This window comes from Gossypium arboreum, chromosome 8, assembly GCF_025698485.1.
Source record: "Gossypium arboreum isolate Shixiya-1 chromosome 8, ASM2569848v2, whole genome shotgun sequence".
Lineage (NCBI taxonomy): Eukaryota > Viridiplantae > Streptophyta > Magnoliopsida > Malvales > Malvaceae > Gossypium > Gossypium arboreum.
The window spans coordinates 3045192-3068841 of record NC_069077.1 but is presented as its reverse complement, the minus strand read 5'-3'; the positions used below and the strand labels follow the sequence as shown (position 1 = coordinate 3068841).

The window sequence follows — 23650 nt, the reverse complement described above, 5'->3', positions numbered from 1 at the left end:
AGATATAATCAAAACTTATAATTAGAGTTCTAGATATTGTTTGTATATTAAGAGTTTCGTTCAATATTGATGAGAGTTTTTTAAAGAAAATTATCATACTACTTATGGTTCAATTGTTAATAAATAATTTATAACTATATTTTTAATGTTAAATTTTTCACGGAGATAAAAACATTTTACATTTTGATAACATGTTAAATAATACTACCTAACGTGATGACATTTTAACGTGCTATATAAAATTTGATAATACAAACCAAAAATAATTAGAATACATTTAATATTCTTAATCACATTTACATATCTATTTAAATTTATTATTATTAATTTCAAACCATATATTTTAATTTTCATTCAATGTTATTTTAATAATATCTTATTAAGGTTATATTAGGAATTTAAATTTTTTCATTTAAATAAATTGTTTTCTTATTTATTCACTCTCCTGTTTTACAGTTATTTCACTTTTCATTATTTTTACTTTTCTATTGTAAATATCTTATTTTTCTTTTGGTTAAAATGTGCTTATAGTCTCTGTTCTTTTGAAAATTTAAAATTTAGTCCTTATGCTTGTATTTCAAGTAATTTAGTTTTTCTACTTTTAGATTTCAAAATTTAAGTCCAATTCTTAATATTGTTATTTTTCTTATTAAATTGGTTACTCGATATTTTGAAATAAAATAAAACTACTCACTTAATAGTCATGTAATTAAAAAGATGTTGTAATTAAATTAACATGAATTTAAGAAAAAATTTAATAGTAATAATAATTGGACCTGAATTTTGAAATATGAAAAATATAGGGACTAAATTCTTAGATATACAAGTATACAGACAAATTCCTAATTTTCAATAAGTACAGGGACTATAGCCATATTTTATACTTTTCTTTTCTATTATTCGGGGCAAATCGGTTCATTATCCCGGTTGACAGGAATATACATCCGGTTCAACTTAAAACCGCCATTTCACCCTAAAAAACACAAACCCTACCAAAACCCTGAACCTTCCCTTCTTTCACTTTGCGTCTCTCTTTTTGTTTCCACCATTTTTCACCCACCATGCAACTTCAGAATTCTTGCTTTTAAAGCCAATCCCTTTTGACAAGAAAAGCCTTAGAACCCCAAATCCAATCTCACATTTATTTTCTTTGCTGGAGGTGTTCAAAAAAAAATGGCAAAAACTTGTGCAATGGGACTAATCTCAGCTCTTGCAGCAGCTTCTGCATCTTCTTCACTTTTATCCCAAACCAATCAAAACGTTGCTTTTGCTGATGGACCCTTCAATTTTCCTTTATTTTCTTCTTCTTCTCCTTCCCCTTCCCCTTCCCCTTCAGGCTCTCCTCAGTCATCTACTGGGCAACTACCATCTCAGCCGTCTGCTTCACCGGCATCTACGACTGATAAGGAAGGTTCTGGGAATGTTAAGGCTAGGAATGATAATCCAAGGACGTCCTCTGCTGGCTTTGATCCTGAGGCTTTGGAAAGAGGAGCCAAGGCTTTGAGGGAAATCAGCAGTTCCTCTAATGCGAAAAAGGTTTCCCCTTTGGACTCCAGAAGTTTAGGTTTCGTTGTTTTATATGTTTGATTTGGGGTTTTCTAGGCCTTTTGGAAAGTGGGTTTCTTTGATTTTGTAGCTTTTCTTGAAGGATTTTAATGGATTTATGTAAAGTTCATTGAAGTGGCATTCTTTTAAATGTTTAGTTTCTGAGTCAGTTGGTTTGGATTTTTTTTATTTGAGATTATGAGGATTGAATTAGTTTAATCTTGGTCATTCATTTCGTTAAAAAGGTAATTTTTTTTTTATGCTAATGGCTGATTGCTTGTTGGTGTAGGCTTTTGAACTTATGAAGAAGCAAGAAGAGACAAGGCAGGCAGAGTTGGCTGAAAGAGCTGCAGAATTTAAGGCAATGCAAGCCCAAGCTGAAACTGTAAGTTTTCTTCTGAAATCTCTCCTCATGAAGATTTGGTGGCATGAATATATTAATTTCTAATATTAGAACTCTAATCAGATTTTTAATTCTTGGAATTAAATGTTTGTATTTGTTGTCAATTAAATGCATATGTTTTGCTTGTGTCATTCTCAAATGTCATTTCTTTTTCTGTTTTTAGGAGTGTAAATAATGTTTAGTGTAATCAAATTAGCAATTACCATTTTCATTATAAGGCTAATTTGTACTAAAAACCCATTTGTACATTTATCATTTTCATTATAAGCCTAATTTGCAGTAAAAGCCCTTTTATACGTAAAAGTGCTTAGTTTACTACACGCTGTAACGTTATTGGCCCTTGTAAACCAAATGTTGCAATGTCATTTTCCTAACATTTGAATACCTACTAATCACATTCCATTGGAATATGGGGATGGTAAGGCACCAAACACCACCGTAATGGCCTTTGGGAGATACAGGCTTTGTCATTTAAATAGTTGGTTTACAATGTTATGAAAACTGAATGTTCTACATTTCATATTCTTTATCCAAACTTGCTTCGGAATGTTGTTATGCATTTGAAACTCTGTTATGGTATGTTGTTTTTCTTATTCGTTTTTTATTACCTACATGGTTGCTGGCAGGAAAGACAAAGGGTAATATACGATGAACAGAAGAAACTAACTCAGCATCAAGCCCAAACAAAGTCACAGATGGCTCGTTACGAGGATGAATTGGCAAGGAAGAGGATGCAGGCATGTATCTATTTATACTTTTGCATTCATGAAACAGTTACCATGAAATATATGGAAAACAAAATGAATGTCTATGTTATTGTAGGCAGAAAATGAATACCAAAGAGCCAGGAATCAGGAGCTTGTAAAACTGCAAGAGGAATCAGCAATTAGACAGGAGCAGGCTCGAAGAGCTACAGAAGAACAGATTCAAGCACAGCGTCGACAAACAGAGAGGGAGAAAGCTGAGATCGAACGTGAAACAATCAGAGTGAAAGCTATGGCAGAAGCAGAAGGGAGAGCCCATGAAGCAAAGCTTGCTGAAGAAGTCAATAGGCGCATGCTTGTAGATCGTGCAAATGCAGAAAGAGAGAAGTGGGTTGCTGCAATTAATACTACTTTTGATCATATTGGAGGTATTAATTCCATATCATGCATCCCGTAATTGTAGGGAGCTTTAAACAGCTAGATTCCAAAAGTGACATGTTCCCTTTTTTCTATAGTTTCTGTATGATCTAACCTAGTAGAAGATAACTGTACACTGATCAATCCTGCCACTCCTATGTTTTCTTGCCGTACTGGATGCATTATTTGCTTATTTGTGTATTCTTTTCTGGCCTGAAATAGAATTGCTGCTGAGTGATTACTTTGATATGTTTCTTAAGTCGCATTTGTTTATCTTATACTACTGAAGAAGCTGTGGTTGTCGATGCAATCTTTTTGTCTAGGTGGTTTGCGAGCCATTTTGACAGATCAAAATAAGCTGGTTGTGGCTGTTGGAGGATTGACTGCTCTGGCAGCTGGTATTTATACTACCAGGTAAATTATAGATTTTGCTTGAAGATTCATATTTTGCGTCTCTGTTTGCCTTGTATGATTGTATATGTTTGTGGTGTTGATGAGTTGCTACAAGTTCGTTCAATTCTTTCATCAGAGTTTGCCAGTGTTGATTATCGGTTTATTTATTTGTCACAATTCGAGTGTAATTGCTTTTCATTTGTCATCCCTCTGGGGCAGGGAAGGTGCGAGGGTGATTTGGGGCTACGTAGATAGAATACTGGGGCAGCCATCACTTATCCGTGAATCTTCCAGAGGGAAGTATCCTTGGTCTGGCATATTTTCACGTGCTATGAGCTCTCTACGCAATGGGGATAAAACGTCATCAAAAAATGGAAATGGGTTTGGTGATGTGATTTTGCACCCTTCTCTTCAAAAACGAATTCAGCAACTATCGGGTGCAACTGCCAATACAAAAGCTCACCAAGCACCGTTTAGGAATATGCTTTTCTATGGCCCTCCTGGAACAGGAAAAACAATGGCTGCAAGAGAACTGGCTCGAAAATCTGTATGAGCTGCTATACCTTCATTGTCCCATTTGTAGCTGGCACTTACGTTTATCTTTTATTTGCAGATTAAAAAAATGCATATTTTGATTCTTTGACCATCTTTTGGGTAGTTCAATCTGATGTTAGACTTTGGGTATACATTCGGATTTAAGTGTTGGATACAAATATGTATCCTACATGAATTTGTTCAAATTTTAAAGGTTCTTTGACCATCTTGAATTCGTTTCTGTTTTCTTCATGTTTTTTTAGTTCTCTGATATATTATATTATTGTTCAGGGATTAGATTATGCGTTGATGACAGGTGGAGATGTTGCTCCATTGGGACCACAGGCAGTTACAAAGATACACCAGTTATTTGACTGGGCAAAGAAGTCCAAGAGAGGCTTGTTGCTGTTCATTGATGAAGCAGATGCATTTTTATGCGAGTAAGTCGACACCATTTGGTTATTTTGCTCCTACTTCTCATTTTTCTTGATGTACCTGTGTCAGTGTTTGACACCCATGTCAAGTATAGGGATATGACCCTGAAAGGATCCTCCAAAAATATGGAAAAACTGAGAAGATAAATTGAACATACCTATGTTTGACATATTCCAGTATCGGAACTTACACTCGAGTCCATGTAACCAAGTTCTTAATCATCAAACAATCTTCCTTCATAGTTGTTTAGCCAAGAAGAGGTATTAGTCTTATGGTAAGTGGTAACAATCACATGTCCTCGATAACTGTTGTACACGGAAGTAACCGACCTAGGATGAAAACATTAGAATCCATTGTTAATTTGGAAGGTTACCTTTGAATATTGATTGTTTCAGCTTAACTGTTTTGCAGACGGAACAAAACCTACATGAGTGAAGCGCAAAGAAGTGCACTCAATGCTCTTCTTTTCCGCACAGGTGACCAGTCCAAGGACATAGTCCTTGCTCTTGCTACAAACCGTCCTGGTGATCTTGATTCAGCTGTGGCCGATCGCATTGATGAAGTACTGGAATTCCCTTTGCCCGGGGAAGATGAACGCTTCAAACTCCTAAAGCTCTATCTAGACAAGTACATAGCTCAGGCTGGTTCAAGAAAACCCGGTTTGCTTCAAAATCTTTTCAAAAAGCAGCAGCAAAAGATTGAGATCAAAGGACTGACCGACGATATCTTAAGAGAAGCTGCAGCAAAGACTGAAGGATTTTCTGGAAGGGAAATAGCCAAACTGATGGCGAGCGTTCAAGCAGCTGTTTATGGGAGTGAGAGCTGTGTGCTTGACCCGAACCTATTCCGGGAAGTGGTAGATTATAAGGTTGCAGAACATCAACAAAGAAGAAAACTGGCTGGCGCGGATGGAGATCGCGCATGATTCAATTTCGGGTTTCTTTGGGGGTGAGTTTAGCTGATTAGAAGGCCCGATTTTTGGAGTATAGGGCATCATGTTGTCATTGTTTTCCCTCATGTAATTTGGGGTAGAGGTACAAATATATATTGATGCTGAAGTTCTTAATAGGTTAAAATTTGTTTCCCATAAATCCTATGGTTATCCTATACCATAGCCTATGTTAACCAGATTCGTGTTTTCATCAAGTATGTGTCCATTTACATATAACTATCAAGTTTTGAATTTTTATTAAATTAATTATTATTTAAAATTTAACTTAAGTAAATAATTGAAATAAAATTAGGAAAAGGAATTTATTGAAGATTTAATTGAAATAAAATTTAACATAAGTAAAGTTTTATGGAAGAATTAAATTTGATTTAGAAAGGATTTTTTTAATAATTTAGAGAGAATTTTTAAATTAGGAAAAGGAATTTATAAGAATTCAACACATTGCGTGCATATAAAATTAGGTTAAAATATGCTATAAGTCCGTGTATTCATTGTAAATTTAGAATTTAGTCTTTTTATTTTTCAGATTTTAAAATTTAAGTCGAGTTGTTAATATTATTAAAATTTTTATGATATTTTGAAATACAGAAAATAAAGTCTCCCACTTGGTAGTAATGTACATTAAAAATGATATTATAATAAATTTGAATTTAACAAAATAAGATTGACAGTTAGACTTAAATTTTAAAATTTAAAAAGTAAAGAGATTAAATTCTTAGAAATAAAAATAGAAGAACTAAATTCTAAATTTATAAAGAACACATTAACCTATTGTATATTTTAACCATAAAAATATATTTTTTAAAAGAAGTTGCGATCAATTCGATGAAATCCAAATAATTAAATGAGATATTATTTTTGTTTATTTGTTTTACAAAAAAATTCTCTAAAAATTACAGTCCTACTCGGTACTCCAACACAATTAGGATTAGTGAAAAACTTCAATCTTCTTACATATATAGCAATATCAAAACCCCAAGTTGCCAAGGGAAAAAAAAACAACAAATATACACAGAGCAACATCAAAACACCAAGTTTTGTAACAATGGCGGAAGCTTTAGTTTCTGATGATAGTTTCCTGGATGAGTATGAAAACAAGGCATTACCAATTGGGTATAGATTTGTTCCTCGAGATCATGAGTTGATTTCCTTTTATCTCTTCAACAAAATCAAGGGATTTCAGCTTCCTTTTGATGTTATCAAAAACATTGATTTTTATTACTTGGATCCGTTTCATTTTTCACCTTGTAAGTTGTTATCTAAACATTAAAGCTTTATGTTTATCCGACTTTCGATATTGTCTTTAATGAAGATTTTGTTTTATACATCTTCCGTGAGCATGGATGTTTAGAGAGGAGATAAGCTCAAACAACGCGATTGTCTCATTGAGTGTTAGAGAAGATCGATGAACCATACGAGTTGTTCATGATTCAACTTGATTTGCCTTAAATGTCCCATAGTATATAGAGTATGAGTTGAATTCTAACTATGTGTAATTTGCATGGTTTGTGTTCTTAAGCATCCAATGAGACACTTTTACTCTCGAAACTCGAACTTTTAACAGAGATGAGAAGCAACATTAGTTAAACAGAAGCATAAATAAATTGTTGTATTTGTTTTTACAGGTGAATTTAAGCATGGTAGGAAGAATAATGAAGCTTATTACTTCACCAAAACGAAGGAAATAAGGTCGAAAATGGATCGAATAGAACGACATACGAGAAATGGTTACTGGAAATCTTGTGGAAAGGCGGAGGAGATCAAACATAGGGATAGAATAATTGGGTTGAAGAGATTGTTTGTGTTTCATTGGAGAATCCCAGAATTAGGGTTTGGGAAATGGGTGATGCATGAATTCAGCATTCACCCTACCTTTCTGGTACCTCATCCACTACTTGATGAAAAAATCAAGGCCAAGGTATATTTATATATTTAATTTGCAATAAATATATAATATGTAATAATAATTTGTAATACATAAAAATAGAAATACTCATGGGTCGGGCCACGTGAATCAGTCCGAAGGTCTGCCCGAAAAGTGAGAGGTTTTGAGTAAAAATATAGGCCTGAAAAATCGGATTGCCTAAAAAATAAGGCTTGTTTAGAAAACGGACCAGGTCTCAGGTAAGGCTTTTTTGCCCGAGCCTAGCCCGACCCAAAAATGAAAAAAAAAAACTGTTTTTTTACTGTTTCTTGCTGTTTTTTTTAATTGTTTTGTTATTATTTTGTTATTGTTTTTTTATTATTTTGTTACCATTTCATTAGTATGTTGTTATTATTTTATTGTTATTATATAACTCTTATTTTATTGTTAATTTTGTTACTATTTTAGAGTTATTTGTTTGTTAAGTTGCATTTACCTTAAATAACACATTTTTTAAATTTATTTTTAATTTGTTGAGAAATATTGATTTTAATATTTTTGTATTCGGATGTATTATATTTAAAAAATTTAAATAAAAATAATATAAAAAATTTAATATGGGTGGGTTGAACTCGAGTTTTGGCATTTTTATCTGGGTCGGACCTAACAAATGGGCTTAAAATTTTAGTTGAACCTGACTTAAACGCAACCCGACCCAGCCCATTAACACCTCTACATAAAAATGAAAAATTAATTGAGAAAGTAGATTCTTCTTATATGAAATATAAATTAATATTTTAAATATATTTAATTTTTAAAAACAAAACAAAATAATTTATTATTTTTCTGATTTTTTTTAGTTTGTTTTCAGATTCATCGGTGTGTAATTTGCAGAATCGTAAACAGAGAAGGCTCTTATGGAGTATAGTTGAATAGGTTTTTTTTTTTAATTAAATCCATTTCTTTCGGCAATTATTATTATTCAAGATCAATGTTAAATAGTTTATACTATCAATCGAGTTTTAGTTCGGTTGGTATTGATATTGTTAGCAGTATAAGAGAACATGATTAAAGCGCATTATCCTTTTATTTAAGGATTAAAAAAGATTATGTGTAAATTTAAGCATTATATCAAAAATAAAAAATAAGAATTGTAATGTTATATTTGTATTATTCCAATTTTTATTTTTAAAAATATTTATGTTTGATATTTATTTAAAATAACTATGCTACATTACTTTTAAATAGTATTAAAATTAAATATATTCATATAAATTATTTATACTTGCCATTTACTTTTATAATATTTCATGTATAATTGGTAAAGATGGACATTCTAAATTTTGAATATTTAAATTTAAGACTTATTATACGTTATACGTATAGTTTTTAAATTTCATTTACTATGTGTGAATAATTAGATTCTATTTTTTTAACTAAACCCAAAGATTTATTCAAAAATTAAATTATTGGCTTAAATTAAATTCAAAAGTTTTTACAAATATCTCAGAGTCAATACAATATACTGAAAAATAAGATTGGACAATAAAAATTAATTTAATTTAAAATAATGGCTACACCTAACATTTAAGACTCAACCATGGCAAAAGAATACATTAAGTAATAATATATTTGAGCCCAACCCGAATCATTTTGTACTTTCGTAATGTATTATTGTTTGATATAATCACATAAAATTATATATAATAATACATAATATTATAATATAAATATTAAATCTATTTAAAAATTGATAAAAATATATAAAATTATTGATATTAACTTAAAATAATAACATATTTAAAATGGAATTATATTAGCCACAAGAAATGTGAATGAACTTAAAGAAAATTTGAAATCGACTTAAATAAATATAAAATTCGTAAATATTATAAATAAACTCAAATTGAATCTAACTTTGATTCGAGTACGAACCGCTTTAAGTTTTATAATATTGTTTAAAATAAAATAAATACGATTGAATCAAGTTAAATAAATTGATTGAAGTTATGGTTAGATCGATTGAGTTATTTTCCTATTTTTAAAATATATTTTTAAAAATATTAATAATTTATTTAATTAAATTAAAAATTAATAATTTGATGAAATTCCATTACCGGTCCGGTTTTCAAAATTTGATAGGGTGAAGTGGATTTTATCCGCTCCTTAATTTTCAATTCCCAATAGATTCACTTAACTAACTGAAACTCTTATTTTCCCCGGATACAAACGGAAAATATAGTTTGCCTCCATTTTTTCACTGAACCTAAGCACCGTGAGTACATATACAATGGAGTCCCTCAAGTCTACCTTCCTCTCCAGTACAACCTATCTCCTCCCTTCATTTACCCTCCCAAAACCACCTTCCAAACCCCCCAGACTTCGCATACGCTCCTCAGTCCGCCCGGACCCATTTTCCCTCAGCGACGGCAACCCCACAAAACCCAAACCCAAGTCCAAAAACCCCAAGAACCCACTCTCCGATGACAACGCGCGTCGAATCATTAAGAAGAAGGCCCAGTACTTAAGCGCGTTGAGGCGTAACCAAGGTCCACGCGCCATGACTCCGAAATGGATAAAGAGGACCCCAGAGCAGATGGTGAAGTATTTGGAAGATGAGAGGAATGGGGAGTTGTATGGGAAGCACGTAGTGGCGGCGATAAAGGCTGTTAGAGCTATGGGGGAAAGAAAAGAAGGGGAAGTTGATGTGAGGAGGGTGATGGGGAGTTTTGTTGGGAAATTGAGCTTCAGGGATATGTGTGTGGTTTTGAAAGAACAAAGGAATTGGAGGCAAGTTAGGGATTTTTTTGCTTGGATGAAGTTACAGGTCAGTTGTTTTAGGTGCTTTTCTGCTACTTAATACGCTTCTTTTAGTTGTTAATATTGATTATTTTAAGTTGAAATTTTGTGGGAACTCATATTTGCTTGAACTTAACATTGAAAATGCTAAACATGAATAGGAATAGTGTAGCCTCTCTACGTTTAATTTTTAATTTTCAAGCGAAGAGATAAAATTTTAAATATTGTAATGTTGAATGTCTAAAAATTTTGACTTAGAACACGATAAGGACTTCAATCTTACTATCATTTACAGTTTTACCTATTTGCTTCGAAATTAAATGTAAGACTAAATTGCTCGCTTTTATAACAGAGGGATGAATTTGCTCCTAAGTTTAACCTGAAATCTTTGCTGTTGAAGTTTGTATCATTTATATTATACCCAATGTCATTATTTCCATGTCTCTGTGTTTGGATTCAGACTGTTTAGCATGTTCCAACGAATGGACTAACTTGCTTCAAATTTATATTATTTCCAATACAAGTAAATTAAGGTTTAAATTTCTCTCTTAAAAAAAGGAGAAAGGTTAAAATTTTTTATAATGTAGTTATTCAAAAATAGTTTAGTACTTGTCTCTATATCTGAATATGGTGTTTTCTTTTTTGCTTTTAAATGTGTTATGTTTAACTTTCTTGAAGAGACGGAAAGTAATTATGTTGCTGTCTCCCAAAACATGGACTTTAATAGATTGTAATTATAGATTTGTGCTTTAACAGTTGAGCTATCGCCCGAGTGTTATTGTTTATACGATTGTTTTGCGTGCTTATGGGCAAGTTGGGAAAATCAAACTGACTGAACAGACTTTCCTGGAGATGCTTGAAGTGGGATGTGAACCCGATGAAGTAGCTTGTGGTACCATGTTGTGTACATATGCTAGATGGGGACGACACAAGGCTATGCAGTCCTTTTATTCTGCTGTGCAAGAAAGGGGAATCACACTTTCGACTGCTGTTTACAACTTTATGCTGTCTTCTTTGCAAAAGAAATCACTCCATGAAAAGGTCATAGATTTATGGAGGCAGCTGGTTGATAAAGGGGTGGCACCCGATAGGTTCACTTATACAGTAGTAATTCACTCACTTGTTAAAGGTGGTCTTTGTGAAGAGGCTTTCAAGGCTTTTGATGAGATGAAGAAACTTGAATTTGTCCCTGAGGAAGCAACTTATAGCCTGCTTATTAGTTCACACACTAAAGACGGTAAATGGCAGGATGCACTAAATTTATATGAAGATATGAGATCCAGGGGAATAGTTCCAAGCAACTACACTTGTGCTTCTCTTTTAACTTTGTACTATAAGAATGAAGATTATTCACAAGCTCTATCTCTTTTCACAGAGATGGAAAGAAATAAAATTGCAGTTGATGAAGTTATTTATGGCTTGCTAATTAGAATATATGGCAAACTTGGCCTTTATGAGGATGCACAAAGAACGTTTGAAGAGATTGATCAGCTTGGCCTACTAAGTGATGAGAAAACATATTTAGCAATGGCACAAGTCCATCTTAATTCAGGAAATGCTAAGAGGGCTCTGGATATTATTGAAATGATGAAATCTAGAGACATTTGGTTCTCAAGATTTGCTTATATTGTTTCATTGCAATGTTATGTCATGAGTGAAAATCTGGATGCTGCTGAAGTTACATTTCAGGCTTTAGCCAAGACTGGACTTCCTGATTCTGGTTCTTGCAATGATATGCTCAGATTGTATATTAAACTCAACTTGACAGGAAGGGCCAAGAAATTTATTGTCCAGATAAGGGAAGATCAAGTAGCTTTTGATGAGGAGTTATATAGGACGGTTGTAAGAATATATTGCAAGGAGGGAATGCTAGAAGACATTGGTCAATTGACTAAAGAGATGGTTACTAATGATTCGTATAAAGATAACAAGTTTATTCAAACATTTTTTAAAGCTATATGTGGAGAACCCCTCAGACATCAGAAAGTTAAAGGCAATGTGGCCTCTAACCAACTTGACTCCATTGCTCTGGGGTATTTACTTAGGTTGTATTTGGAATGTAAGGATTTCAATAATTTGGAAGAAATATTAAAGTTGTTGCTTGAGACTGCTGGTAGCATGTCTGTATTAACTCAACTAATAAGCAACTTTCTGAAAGAAGGTAAAATTTTGTTTACTATTGTAATAAATATATTTTTCATTAAAGTAAAGAAACATCTTTTAAATTTCTTTAAAAGATTTTCTATTTGTTCGTTCCGTGTGATTGGAACTGCAATTTGGGGTGGTGTGTTTCACTTGAGTGTTGGTTTTGCTTTCTTGAATAGGTGATCTATCCAACATGAAAGCTCTTAATGATCAAGTTGTCAGACTAGGTTGCAGTGTGGATGATGCAACAATTGCATCTATTATTGGTATATACGGGAAGGAACAGAAGCTAAAACAGGCCCAAGATGTCTTCACTGCAGTTGCAGATTCTCCCACTTGTGGGAAATTGATATATAACTCAATGATTGATGCGTATATTAAATGTGGTAAATCTGAGGCAGCATATTCTCTGTACAAAGAAGCATTCAAAAAGGGGCACGATCTAGGTGCCATTGCCATCAGCAAAGTTGTCTACTCTCTGACTACTTCTGGTATTAGTTTATATAACTCCAGAAGACCTACAAAGCATTTTAAATACTTAATGAGGGGTCATACTTATAGTATATGGTTTATATGAGAATCTTCTAAGTAAAAAAATAATTTGGGTTCAAAATTCATTGTTTATAATGTCTATAAAGTTGTAGGTTCTTTGTGTAAATAGTTCAATAATTTATCGTAAGAGTTAGACCAAACAAGTATCCTTGAAATTTACCCCGTAAAGTTAGTGTTTTCTTTTTATCTTTTACTGTTGATCTCATGCTAGTATCCTAAGGTACTCAGTTAAAATGTTGAGAAATCTTATGGTTTTATGTGTTTCACAGTTTAGTATGCTGTCGTCGCTGATATCCTGCATCACTTTCTATGAGTAACAAGATTAATCTTTCTCCAGGAAAACATCAAGAGGCAAAAGAGATGATACACTTGAGTTTTCAGGACAATTTGGAACTTGATACTGTAGCATACAATACATTTATCAAGGCAATGTTAGAAGCAGGTGCTTAAAACTATCTTGGTTCACTGCATAATGTGTCTCGCTGGTCAAAGTTGGCAATAACTAGTTGTTTGAATTTTATAGGTAAATTAAATTTTGCAACCAGCATTTATGAGCACATGCTTTCCAAGGGAGTTTCTCCATCAATTCAGACTTATAACACATTGATTAGGTAAGAGGTTGACCATGAGAAATAATTTGTCAATACTTGAATGTTGATGTGACAGTTGCAGCTTATTGGTGCAGCGTGTATGGACGAGGTCGCAAGCTGGACAAGGCAGTGGAGATGTTCAACCTTGCTCACAGCTCTGGCATGACTCTGGATGAGAAGGCATATATGAATCTTATTTGCTATTATGGGAAGGCTGGTAATGCTTTATTTCTTGTCAGTGAAGGCAAATTGGCAATATTAATTAGCAATTTATACCAATGGAACTTTAACTTTTCCTAAAACACTTTATCCCCTACAATTTTAACTTTTAATATCTAAACCCTGAAATTTTCATAAGTTTCCGCGTCATACCTTCTATGTGAAGCTGTTCAAACGAAAAAAGAAAAATTGCTTGAAAGAATCAAATGATAACCATTTGAATTTCTCATAATTTCTTTTTCGTATCTTCTCTATCCATTCTCCCAAACTTCATTTTTCTCTGTTTTGTACACTGCCTCTGCCCCATTTACTTTTATAATTCTTGCTGCTAACATCGTCCTTTATCTTCTACCCTTATTCCTCCCAGAAAGGGGCATTATTACTGCTTATGGTTGTTTTATCAAGTTTTTTCTAGATATTGGTAGAAATATCTTAGATTTTATTAGCTTGATTCATAATTATAGGAGAAAAATATTTTGTATGTATTTCGATGTAGTAGCTGTATGTAGATCATGCATTTTAAAATGAACACATTGCACCTTGAAGTAGGTTGTGCTATTATTTCTTGGCTTCGTCCTAGATTGCCCTTTTTTTTTTTTTTTTACGACAAGAAGAAAGTTAATGCAAATATTTTTTTTCCATCATTTTGGATTACTTTTTATCCATTCATAGAAGAATCCAGCTGCTGAATATTATTGCCATAAAGGCTTTAATCAAAATGTTGAGCAAATTTACCCCAAATGGGATAATTGATCATATATGCCTGATTATTGACTAAAACTGCTAGATAGTCAAGACAGCAGTTTGATTTCCGTGTTACAGTATCATCACTAATTTAATATTTTGCAGGTAAGAGGGATGAAGCTTTCTCATTGTTCATTAGAATGCAAGAAGAAGGGATAAATCCAGGAATGGTATGCTTATGTCATTTTTAAGTAATTATGAAGAAGCTAAGAAAGAAACCTAAGAACCATTTAGTTCCTAATAATGTTGAAGGATGATTTTTTGCAATAGCCTTTGTTGATACATCAACTCTTTTTGCTACTTGGAGTCCTAATTGAAGCATGAGACACCACATTAAAACTGTGCAAGTGTCTGTCGTTATGTATGTTTGCATATATGATGCGGTTTTTGGCATTACGCATTATTTTTAAATGACATGATAGAAGATCCATACATAGAAAAATGTATTAATCTGTTAATCCTCAATTTTAAGTAAAATTTTTACTTGAACTATTATCTACTCATTTGGTGCTACTGTTTGCCTTCCGGGGAAATGCAGGTCAGCTACAAAATTATGATCAATATGTACGCCAGTGCAGGTCTATGTGACGAAGTTGAGAAGCTTATTGAAGCCATGCAGAGAGATGGTTGCTCGCTTGACAACTCCACATATCTTTCCCTTATTCAGGCTTATACCAAGTGTTTGAAATATGCAGAAGCAGAGCAAACTATAAGTTGTATGAGAAGAATGGGCATCCCTCCAACTTGTGCTCATTTTAATCTTTTATTGTATGCTTTTGCAAACGTAGGGATGATGAGCGAAGCAGAGAGAGTTTATAAGGAACTAATTACAACTGGTATAAGTCCTGACCTGGCATGTTACCGTGCCATGCTAAGAGGTTACATTGACTATGGATTGGTGGAAGAAGGCATCAACTTTTTTGAGCAGATTCAGGATACTGCTGAACCAGATAAGTATATCATGAGTGCAGCCGTGCATATTTACAAGTATGCGGGAAAGGAACCTGAAGCTAGCAGTGTTCAGGATTCCATGAATAATTTTGGGATCCCATTTTTGGAAAACCTCAAAGTTGGAGCCAAGATGAAAATCCCTTGATCTTTAAGAGTACCATTCCAGCACAATGCTTCGAATTTGGAAATTATCTTCATTTCTAACCAATACCAGCTTTTTTTCCTTCTTTTGAAGAAGGCCATTATTTACCAGGTTAGCCCATCTCTGTGTTTTCTTTTTCCTGCATCAGATATATTTTATTGTTCTTGTGGTCTTCCCCAGAAATTGGTTCATATGCCTATTTATGTAGGCAAACACTTTCGTTTCAACTTTACAAAATCACGACTTTTGTTGTTCATTTCCCAAAATCCCTTCTGGATGTTGCAATCTGCATATTTTCCTTTATGTAGTCATGATTCATGAATTTTTTTTTGGGATACATTACAAATTGGGGGAGGAGATTACATCAACAGGGTTTGAACCTTGGTCATTGGGGTGCTAAACCAGGGGCTTAACCACTGCTCCACTGTGCTGTTGGCATGAAATGTTTCTAAAGCCACATCATTTTTGTATGGAAGTTGTAACAAAACTATCATTAGCGGGGAAATTGGAGTCTTGGGTTCTTGTACTCCAGTAAACATCTCAAGTTGTTGATAGGTGAACCATTCATCAATCTGAACCATCTTTCTAGTATAATCTTTATATTCGTTCTTTTTACAATTGTTTGATTGATATTTAACAATGTCTAAGAATCACTTTTAACATGGAAATCTCTTCATCAATACATCTCACCTGATATTTGCTTACAGGGGATCTGAAGATTGATGGACCATTAGGCCTTAGATTATTCCAAGTTATTTTTCACTCGGTGGAGTTATGGACATGAGGAAGAACCTTAAGGATTTCAAAGCAGTTGTTTATCTCTGCTGTTGAAATCACCAGACTCTTGTATTTTTGCACCAATTTCTTTAACCATTTGAACAGAATTAAGCTTTAATATTCTTTTTTAACTGCTAGAATCCACAACTTGAACACCCATACTTGCACTGTTATTGTAGGCAACTGGAGGTCTTCTTTTAAAACTACCTTAACAACCATATTGGAACACTGCCATGTTAGCTTCAGCAAGCAAACGGAATCTTCTCCTCTGAACTGCCCAATTGTTGTAATTCTATGGTGAGGATGTTATTCTACTTTTCTTCTGAATGAAAAATAAAAAATAAAAAAAAATCAAGATTTTTATGTGCTTTTGAACTTTAAATAATGAATAAAATATTCTCCTTTCGAAATTTCTACTGACTTCCCTCTCCTGCCTTTTCTTCAAGAAACGGAAAAGGGCAAGGTGAGGAGGTTCAGATTATTGGTCAATTAACATGAGTCTTTCTTATCTGTATTGCAGACTTAATATTTCTTCTTCTTTTATATTGTTTGTTTACTTTCATTTTTGTCCCCTTTATGTTATATCGATGATTGTGCTTTCTGCCCATTGTTTAGGTACCTGAGTTTATTCTATCTATGCTATTTGGGGGCATTGTGGTCAAATGAAAATGCTAACATGAAAGCAACTCTTGCATCCGTATTGAAAGGGCTGGTGAAGAATTATACTCTTTGTTGCTTCCTTCAAGAACCTTGACAGGAATCAGAGCTGGCAGCAGCCCTATTCAACTGAGGGAACTTCAGGTCGGTGGCATTCATAAAGTTAGGTGAAAAGAAAACCCAAGTATTACCGAGACTCTTATAACAATGTTCAAAAACTAGTTTTGGCCGGAAAACTTGATCAATCAATCGATATTTAGCTTGTTAAAAAGAACATTTCAAGTATTATTTGCTCATTGGAGCTCTCAAGTTCAATGCCTTTGCTTTTGGATGATTTTTCTTTAGTTTTGATATGACATTTATGTTACCCCATGCATTGCCTGCTTGATTTATGTCACCTTAAGCTCGGGTGAATTTCAGACTTGGATATGTTCTTTTTTGTACGTTAAAATATCCGCATACCCATGGTTGTATGGTAATGTAATATAACATACGAACATGATAATACTTGTGTTTAGGAACCTGGAAATTTAAGTGAAGTGAATTTTACCTGATTTCAATTTTTCGTTTTCAATTTTTCATAGCTTTGTTTACCTTTACAGCTCATCTCTAAGTTATTTTCTTTCTGAAAAATATGAAGAACTTCCCTGCATATATGAACTTACATAGGGACATATTCTACAAAGCATTCAGCCAGGAGATACATACTACTGTCTTTTTACCTAAATGTTGCAGAATATGAAGAACTTCCCTGCATATTTGAACTTACATAGGGACATATTCTACAAAGCATTCAGCCATTGAACAAGTAGCACAGTGCCGAAACCTATAGACATTTCACCTCGATTTCCTCGAGAGTTAAACCCTTCGTCTCCGGTACAATGAAGAATATAAAGACGAGAGATAATATAGCTATCACTCCAAACACATAAAACACAATCCCAGCTCCAAGCCATGCCTACAGTCAAAACAGAAACTACAGTAACCACTGGCAGTACCTAAAGAAAATGGTATTCTGAAGAGGGAAAAAAAGAAACGAAAAATAATGCCATAATCTATCTTAACAAAAGTTTAGAGAACATTAGTGCTAAACAGTATCTTCCATCCTTCATGATTCAAAAAATAAGGCATGTATATATTAATATAGGAGAGCTAAAGCAAACTACGATGCTTTGACTTTTCATTTCCTTGAAGGACTCATGTTCGGCACACATTTGGAATGTGTATGGGGTACAATCTTCTAAATATATGGAAAACATAGAAAAGAATTACGATTGAGGCAATATATATGATGGAAATGCTTAAGTACCTTCAAAGGAGAAAATGCAAATGTTACGAGTGCATTTGCTCCGAAATTCACAAGTACAGCAACACTAAGTCCTCGCCCTCTGAGGCGTAGGGGAAAAACCTCCGAGATCATCAGCCAACCAATAGGACCAAACGATAGCTGCATCATAAATATAGTAAGCATGGAAGCCAAAACTAAATAGATTTGAATCCAAAATTTGTTTAACACAAACCATACTTGATAGGTATAGAGCTACACATTCTTGTATTATAAGCAAGGTAACAACAAAAGCTACTGAAAATATGGTCACATATGTACAGCATCGCATGCAATATGTCTTATAAACAGAGTGCCATAGAATAGTGAGGCAAGAACTTTCATGATGCATATTTTTCACTACCATTTTAATGAATTTCCTATAATGGAATCCAAACAACAATAGTTACACGGAAGTACAGCCTGGATGCAACAAAGTTTCAGTCTAACCAATATCTACAGAAACCAATAAGATAATGAAGGCATTAATGAGATATACTATAGATGAACACTGTAACATTAGAAGTACGTATGGTGAAAAAGATCATTAAAATGAAGAAAGGAAAGATAATATTGATAACCTGATAACACCCGACATACAACAGCAGTGCAACAACAGCAATAGCCGCCAAATCATCCAGGAAAAGGTAATATGATCCAAGAAGGAACAAAGAAATAACCTGTCACACAGACAAATAACATATTTCATAATAGGAAATTGTTTTTAATTTCTTGCTAGCATTTCAAGTCAAATAATTGAACCCAGATTTGAATTATTTAATTGCAGTAAGCAAGCAGAAACATGGATCCAATGGAATGACCTCACAAACTTGATTAAAGAACATGTAAACTTTTTCCTCTAACAGTTCAAGAAACAAAGAGGTAAAAGGACTTACCATCCCGGAAACACCACCCAATAAAAGAGGTCTCCTCCCGAGCCTATCGACGACTACAACGGCTACTCCTGTCATAATCAACTATAACAACAACAAAAAATGTCAAGACTTTCTGGTTGAGACAGCTACCAAGTACCAATTAGAGACAAGATTTGCCAATCATGCAGAAGGTAGCAATGGAAACCATCTTATAGGCATAAAATTTACTTAAAAAACAAAATTACTTTTTTGTTCATGACAGTTGTCGGCATCTTGATAGCAGACCACATGTGTTTCTTTACATGGATGCTCGAACAATTGGAGAAATGGAGATAACAAATCATGCAAGAAAGAATATATCAAAAATCTTCCCAAGCACTAAAGGTCTGTAGTTTCTCAGAGGACTCCACCATACATTTGGTGGAATATCTTTCATATGGTTGACTAGCAAAGTCAAGCATCTTGTGTCAGCTAAGTAAAATGAAACTTTGCAGTAGAGATGCACATACTCTCAAAGTCATGAAGCAATAGAACATAGATATATAAACATCTGGAAAGTTCAATATGATAAGATAGCATTTACAAAACTTTGAACAAGTTTATCTATCTATGAAAAGAATCTACCTTAAGTAAACCAAGTAAAATTGAGACTCGGGTAGCATCAGATGCTGCAGAAAATCCTGCACTCTATTAGATTTCTCTCGGTTAGGATAAAGTACATGTCTTCTTCTAAATCCATCAAAAACTCGCTTTAAATTTGGCAATGAGTACCATCAATGTAAATCAGTTTCATACCTGAAGGATTGATGCAGCATAATAGAGCACACTTGGTTGACCAGTGATCTATCATGAAATTGAGGATACAAAGTCAGTCAAACTGTAGGTGCAAAATATCTACATAAGGGGTAGCTCCTTAGTTAATGATGAATACCTGTTGAAACAAAACTAAACCTGCACCTATAATCATGGCTTTCAAGCATTTTCCATGGAATATTTCCCCTAGTGTGACCTCTTTTTCTTCACCAACATAAGAAAGCTCAGTCAAAATCTCATCTACCTGCTGAGAAGCTGAGTCACCAATAGATTGACCCCTGAGTCGGCATAAACAACATACTGCAGTTTCTCTTAACTCCTGCATATTGCCTTTTCCCTGAATGGCACGTAATAGCAGCCATCTGGGTGATGCTGGAAGCCAGCACATTCCAATTCCCATGATCACTGCCAAAGGGGTACTAGCTCCGTACATATAGCGCCAGCCAGAAACTGTTTCAACTAAGAGGCTGCCAATTCCATAACCAGCCTGCAAAATATCCAGTAGCTTACTGTTTGCATGTTAAATTAAAAGGGAAATTCAAAGCAGATATTGGTGGATTAGACTTCATGCTATAATGACTTAAAACAAAATGAAAAACCCTGAGAGATGAATTGAAGCACTTACAACCATCCCAAGAACTATAAAGAACTCTTTGAGAGAAATTAGTATGCCACGAATCTGACTTGGAGCTGTCTCAGCAATGTACATTGGGGCAGCATGCATTGCCTGGAAGTGAATAAACTTAAAATTCATTCACTCATTCACAGAAGAACAGCTAGCTTATTTTAAAAACAAAAGAAAACAAAACAAAAGTAAATTCTTCTTTATAGTTATAGATGATTCTTTTTCAATGACTATGTTGTCTGCTAGCTAATTGTTGAAAATTTGCAGTTTCCCTTAATATAAGAATACAACAATGTACTGAACTTTTACCTTGTTACATAATTTGTTTAAATGATATGCTGTTGTGCATTGAGGTTATACATGTACATGGTTGTAAACAGAAATATAAACCCAAAAGAAGTGTACGCTACAACATGGTCATCCAGAAGATTCATAAGCTAATGCCTGAGTATCTAGTATATTACCAGTCCAATCCCTATGCCATACACAAAACGTCCAATCACCATAACTACTAAGTTAGGTGCAAATGCTGTCACAAGCGCTCCTACAAGGTACATGATGGAAGCCATAATCAACTCCCTTCGTCGTCCTATAATTCAGATAAGTCATTGCAATTTCATCAGAAAAAGCCTTATAATTGAGTTCAAAGATACGGCTCCCATCACAAGTTATGAAAAAAAGAAACTGACCTAGAAAGTCGGCAATATTAAAAGCCAAGACTGAGCCAATTAAGGCCCCATATAATGAGCCACTAGTCTGTGGAAAGCAACAAAAATAATAATTTGCATGGTAAGTTCTTTGCATTGCTACTTACAAACATGCGCTTCAACAAGAAACAGAAAGTTTGCACTAATGATTGGTAATGTCAATAAATAATGAGAGACAATTAGGCACTCACAATGAGACCAACTTCAACCGAAGACAAGTCATACCATGAAATTCCACTTAGGGTAGCTGACTGCAAGAAAATATGAGGATTAAATGCCAGAAACATGGTATAATAGCAAGTTCGAAGAATTAATTGGCACAGACCCAAATAGAACAACAATAAAAGCATGATAATTAACAATATTTACTGCAGCTCACTACTACGTAAAAAGTATACCTCAATTGAAATTGTGGCACAGGATGTAGCACCAATATCATAACCATATAGAAGTCCACCAAGAGCTGGGAAGAGAAATCTGAAATCAGAAGACATTCCTTCGGTAAGAAAAATATAATCACACAAACGTTTAGGCTCCTTGAAGTTACAATAAATGATCAGCTAATCACAGTTTAGGCCTTGTATTAGCTCCAGTTTGACTGCTGGCTTTGAAAATTCCATGGATTGTACCCTAAGTTGTTTGTTTTAATGAGGTTATTGAGGAAGGATCTAGACTCAAGAGTATTTATTAGAGCTAACATTTTACTAGAAGCTTCTTCCGTTTTTGTTGAAGCTGCATTTACATTGTTACACCGTTGAATCACTTCTTTAAATCATGAGGTATCTCCAGATATGATGAAATAATTTCGTGTGAAACAACAAAGGAAGAAGCTAAAAATCCCATCAGAAAACCTTGGATTGCAACTCAATTCTTAATCAAATCCAAGCTATTTCAAGTACATTTAATTAAATAACAGCCATGTTCATAGTAATATATAAGTCAAAATATCTTTTCACTAGTTTAGCTAACGGAAATGAAACATTTAATAGAACAATAATGACCATTTCCCCCTCATTCCCATACATGAACTTCTTTCATACTAGGCCAAAAGACAAAATCTTTAAGCAGCATCCAATTAAACATTTGCCATAGCATAAATTTGCCAAGTAGTTACTATATGTTGGAATCATGGTAAGAAAGATATGGTTGCCAATATTTTAACAAATGCGTTGATGTTTCATGTTTCTCATTGCATATATCAATACAATCAATACAAAAACCGAAGGATAAACAAAAATCTAAAAGAGAAACTCACGGAAGGATAGCAGTGGAAGCAGAATAGCTTTCAGAAGTGTGAATCCCATTAATAAGGGGTTCATGTTCTGGACCAATCTCACCAGAAGACCTTCCCACCTAATAAAATCAACAATTCATTCAACAACTCTAAAATTAACTCATACAGCTAAAAGGGTAGTCTTTTGGTTAATTACAGAGAAATCAGGGTACTCTTAAAGGATATATATTCACAAATTAAAGATATCATAATATCTTCTATTACTTTGAGTCCAAATAAAAAATAAAAAAAACTTATAGAAATCAATCTATCTTATGCACTAATATGGGGTTCTTTAATTTATTTTCCAGCTCTTTCAAAGAAGAAAGAAATTTGATAAGCAATACCCAATACTTGTCCTTCATTTTCTTACACGTTCATGCATTTTCTTAGTAACCAAACAGGTAAGAAAAGAAAAACCCAGATTGAGAAATGAAGAGAGAAACAAAACCTTTCCAAGAGAGGAAAGCCCAGGTTGCTCATGATCTGATGCCATGCTTCTTCTAGAAAAGAATCTGAAACTGCAACAGAGTTGACGCTTGTAAGAGCGACTAATTAGTACGATTTTGAGCTCTTTTCTTGCTGGGAAACCAAACAACAAAAAAACAGATAAAGCTCGTTTGACAATTTGTTGGAATAAATTTTTTATTTATATGAAAATAATTTTTATGGTAGAAAACTAGAAATTACCATTAAAAAAGAAAAATATTGAAACTTGAATGTTGGGTGTCAGGCGGTAGTTGTTGAGTTGATTTTTGAAACGTTAAAAATTTTTATTTTTGGATTTCTTTTACTATGACACATTTAGATTAAGCTTGGATCGAATCAAATCGAATAAAAAAATTTTATCCACTCATCATAATTAAAATATACGATCCCATGTGAGTTAATTTTTATTAGCTTAATTGTTTTAATTATTTTTATTTTTATCATCATGTATTTTAAAATTAAAAATATATTAAATATAAAAAATATGATTTTTCAATAAAATTTATTTTAAAAATAAAATATAAAATTAATACCAACAAAAAATTTTAACACTAATATTTTATAATATGATCAATAATTCAATTTTAACAGAAATTGATAAAAATTTAGCATGATTAAAAAAATTAAGGTTTAGGGAAGTAAAAGTTTTAAAAATGAAAGCAAAAAGATTCGAGTTGGTTTTGAGGGAAAACAAAAAGTTTTGAGATTCGGTATTTGGTTT

The 23650-nt window shown here is 33.5% G+C and overlaps 4 protein-coding genes across 7 annotated transcripts; 3 read left to right on the top strand and 1 right to left on the bottom strand.

The window, feature by feature from the left end:
* Positions 1 to 951: 951 nt before the first annotated feature.
* On the top strand, positions 952 to 5625 carry LOC108470319 (uncharacterized). The gene is made up of 8 exons (XM_053018473.1): positions 952 to 1536; positions 1835 to 1930; positions 2575 to 2721; positions 2771 to 3080; positions 3393 to 3483; positions 3682 to 4009; positions 4288 to 4436; positions 4843 to 5625. Exons 1-8 carry the CDS (start codon positions 1174 to 1176, stop codon positions 5354 to 5356), a joined length of 1998 nt encoding a protein of 665 aa, XP_052874433.1. The 5' UTR covers positions 952 to 1173; the 3' UTR covers positions 5357 to 5625.
* A 740-nt stretch (positions 5626 to 6365) lies between these two features.
* Positions 6366 to 7569, top strand: LOC108469520 (NAC domain-containing protein 45-like). Its single transcript, XM_017770391.2, has 2 exons — positions 6366 to 6630; positions 7009 to 7569. Exons 1-2 carry the CDS (start codon positions 6429 to 6431, stop codon positions 7317 to 7319), a joined length of 513 nt encoding a protein of 170 aa, XP_017625880.1. The 5' UTR covers positions 6366 to 6428; the 3' UTR covers positions 7320 to 7569.
* A 1799-nt stretch (positions 7570 to 9368) lies between these two features.
* Positions 9369 to 17383, top strand: LOC108469636 (pentatricopeptide repeat-containing protein At5g27270). 4 transcript variants are annotated; one of them, XM_053031630.1, is made up of 11 exons: positions 9369 to 10074; positions 10803 to 12207; positions 12371 to 12682; positions 13081 to 13185; positions 13267 to 13354; positions 13429 to 13550; positions 14402 to 14466; positions 14835 to 15500; positions 16097 to 16235; positions 16346 to 16463; positions 16782 to 17383. In XM_053031630.1, the coding sequence occupies exons 1-8, from the start codon at positions 9538 to 9540 to the stop codon at positions 15390 to 15392; spliced, it is 3192 nt and encodes a 1063-aa protein (XP_052887590.1). In that variant the 5' UTR covers positions 9369 to 9537; the 3' UTR covers positions 15393 to 15500; positions 16097 to 16235; positions 16346 to 16463; positions 16782 to 17383. The 4 variants fall into 4 exon arrangements, with proteins under 4 accessions (XP_052887590.1, XP_052887591.1, XP_017626083.1 ...); XM_053031631.1 differs by having other exon boundaries at positions 14835 to 15944; XM_017770594.2 differs by lacking the exon at positions 16097 to 16235.
* A 54-nt stretch (positions 17384 to 17437) lies between these two features.
* On the bottom strand, positions 17438 to 23169 carry LOC108469637 (D-xylose-proton symporter-like 2). Its single transcript, XM_017770596.2, has 14 exons — positions 22892 to 23169; positions 22423 to 22520; positions 21566 to 21644; positions 21359 to 21418; positions 21150 to 21216; positions 20925 to 21049; positions 20461 to 20562; positions 19954 to 20322; positions 19818 to 19865; positions 19647 to 19709; positions 19044 to 19124; positions 18729 to 18827; positions 18133 to 18270; positions 17438 to 17781 (listed from the first exon to the last, which is right to left on the bottom strand). The coding sequence occupies exons 1-14, from the start codon at positions 22934 to 22936 to the stop codon at positions 17650 to 17652; spliced, it is 1506 nt and encodes a 501-aa protein (XP_017626085.1). The 5' UTR covers positions 22937 to 23169; the 3' UTR covers positions 17438 to 17649.
* Positions 23170 to 23650: the final 481 nt, after the last annotated feature.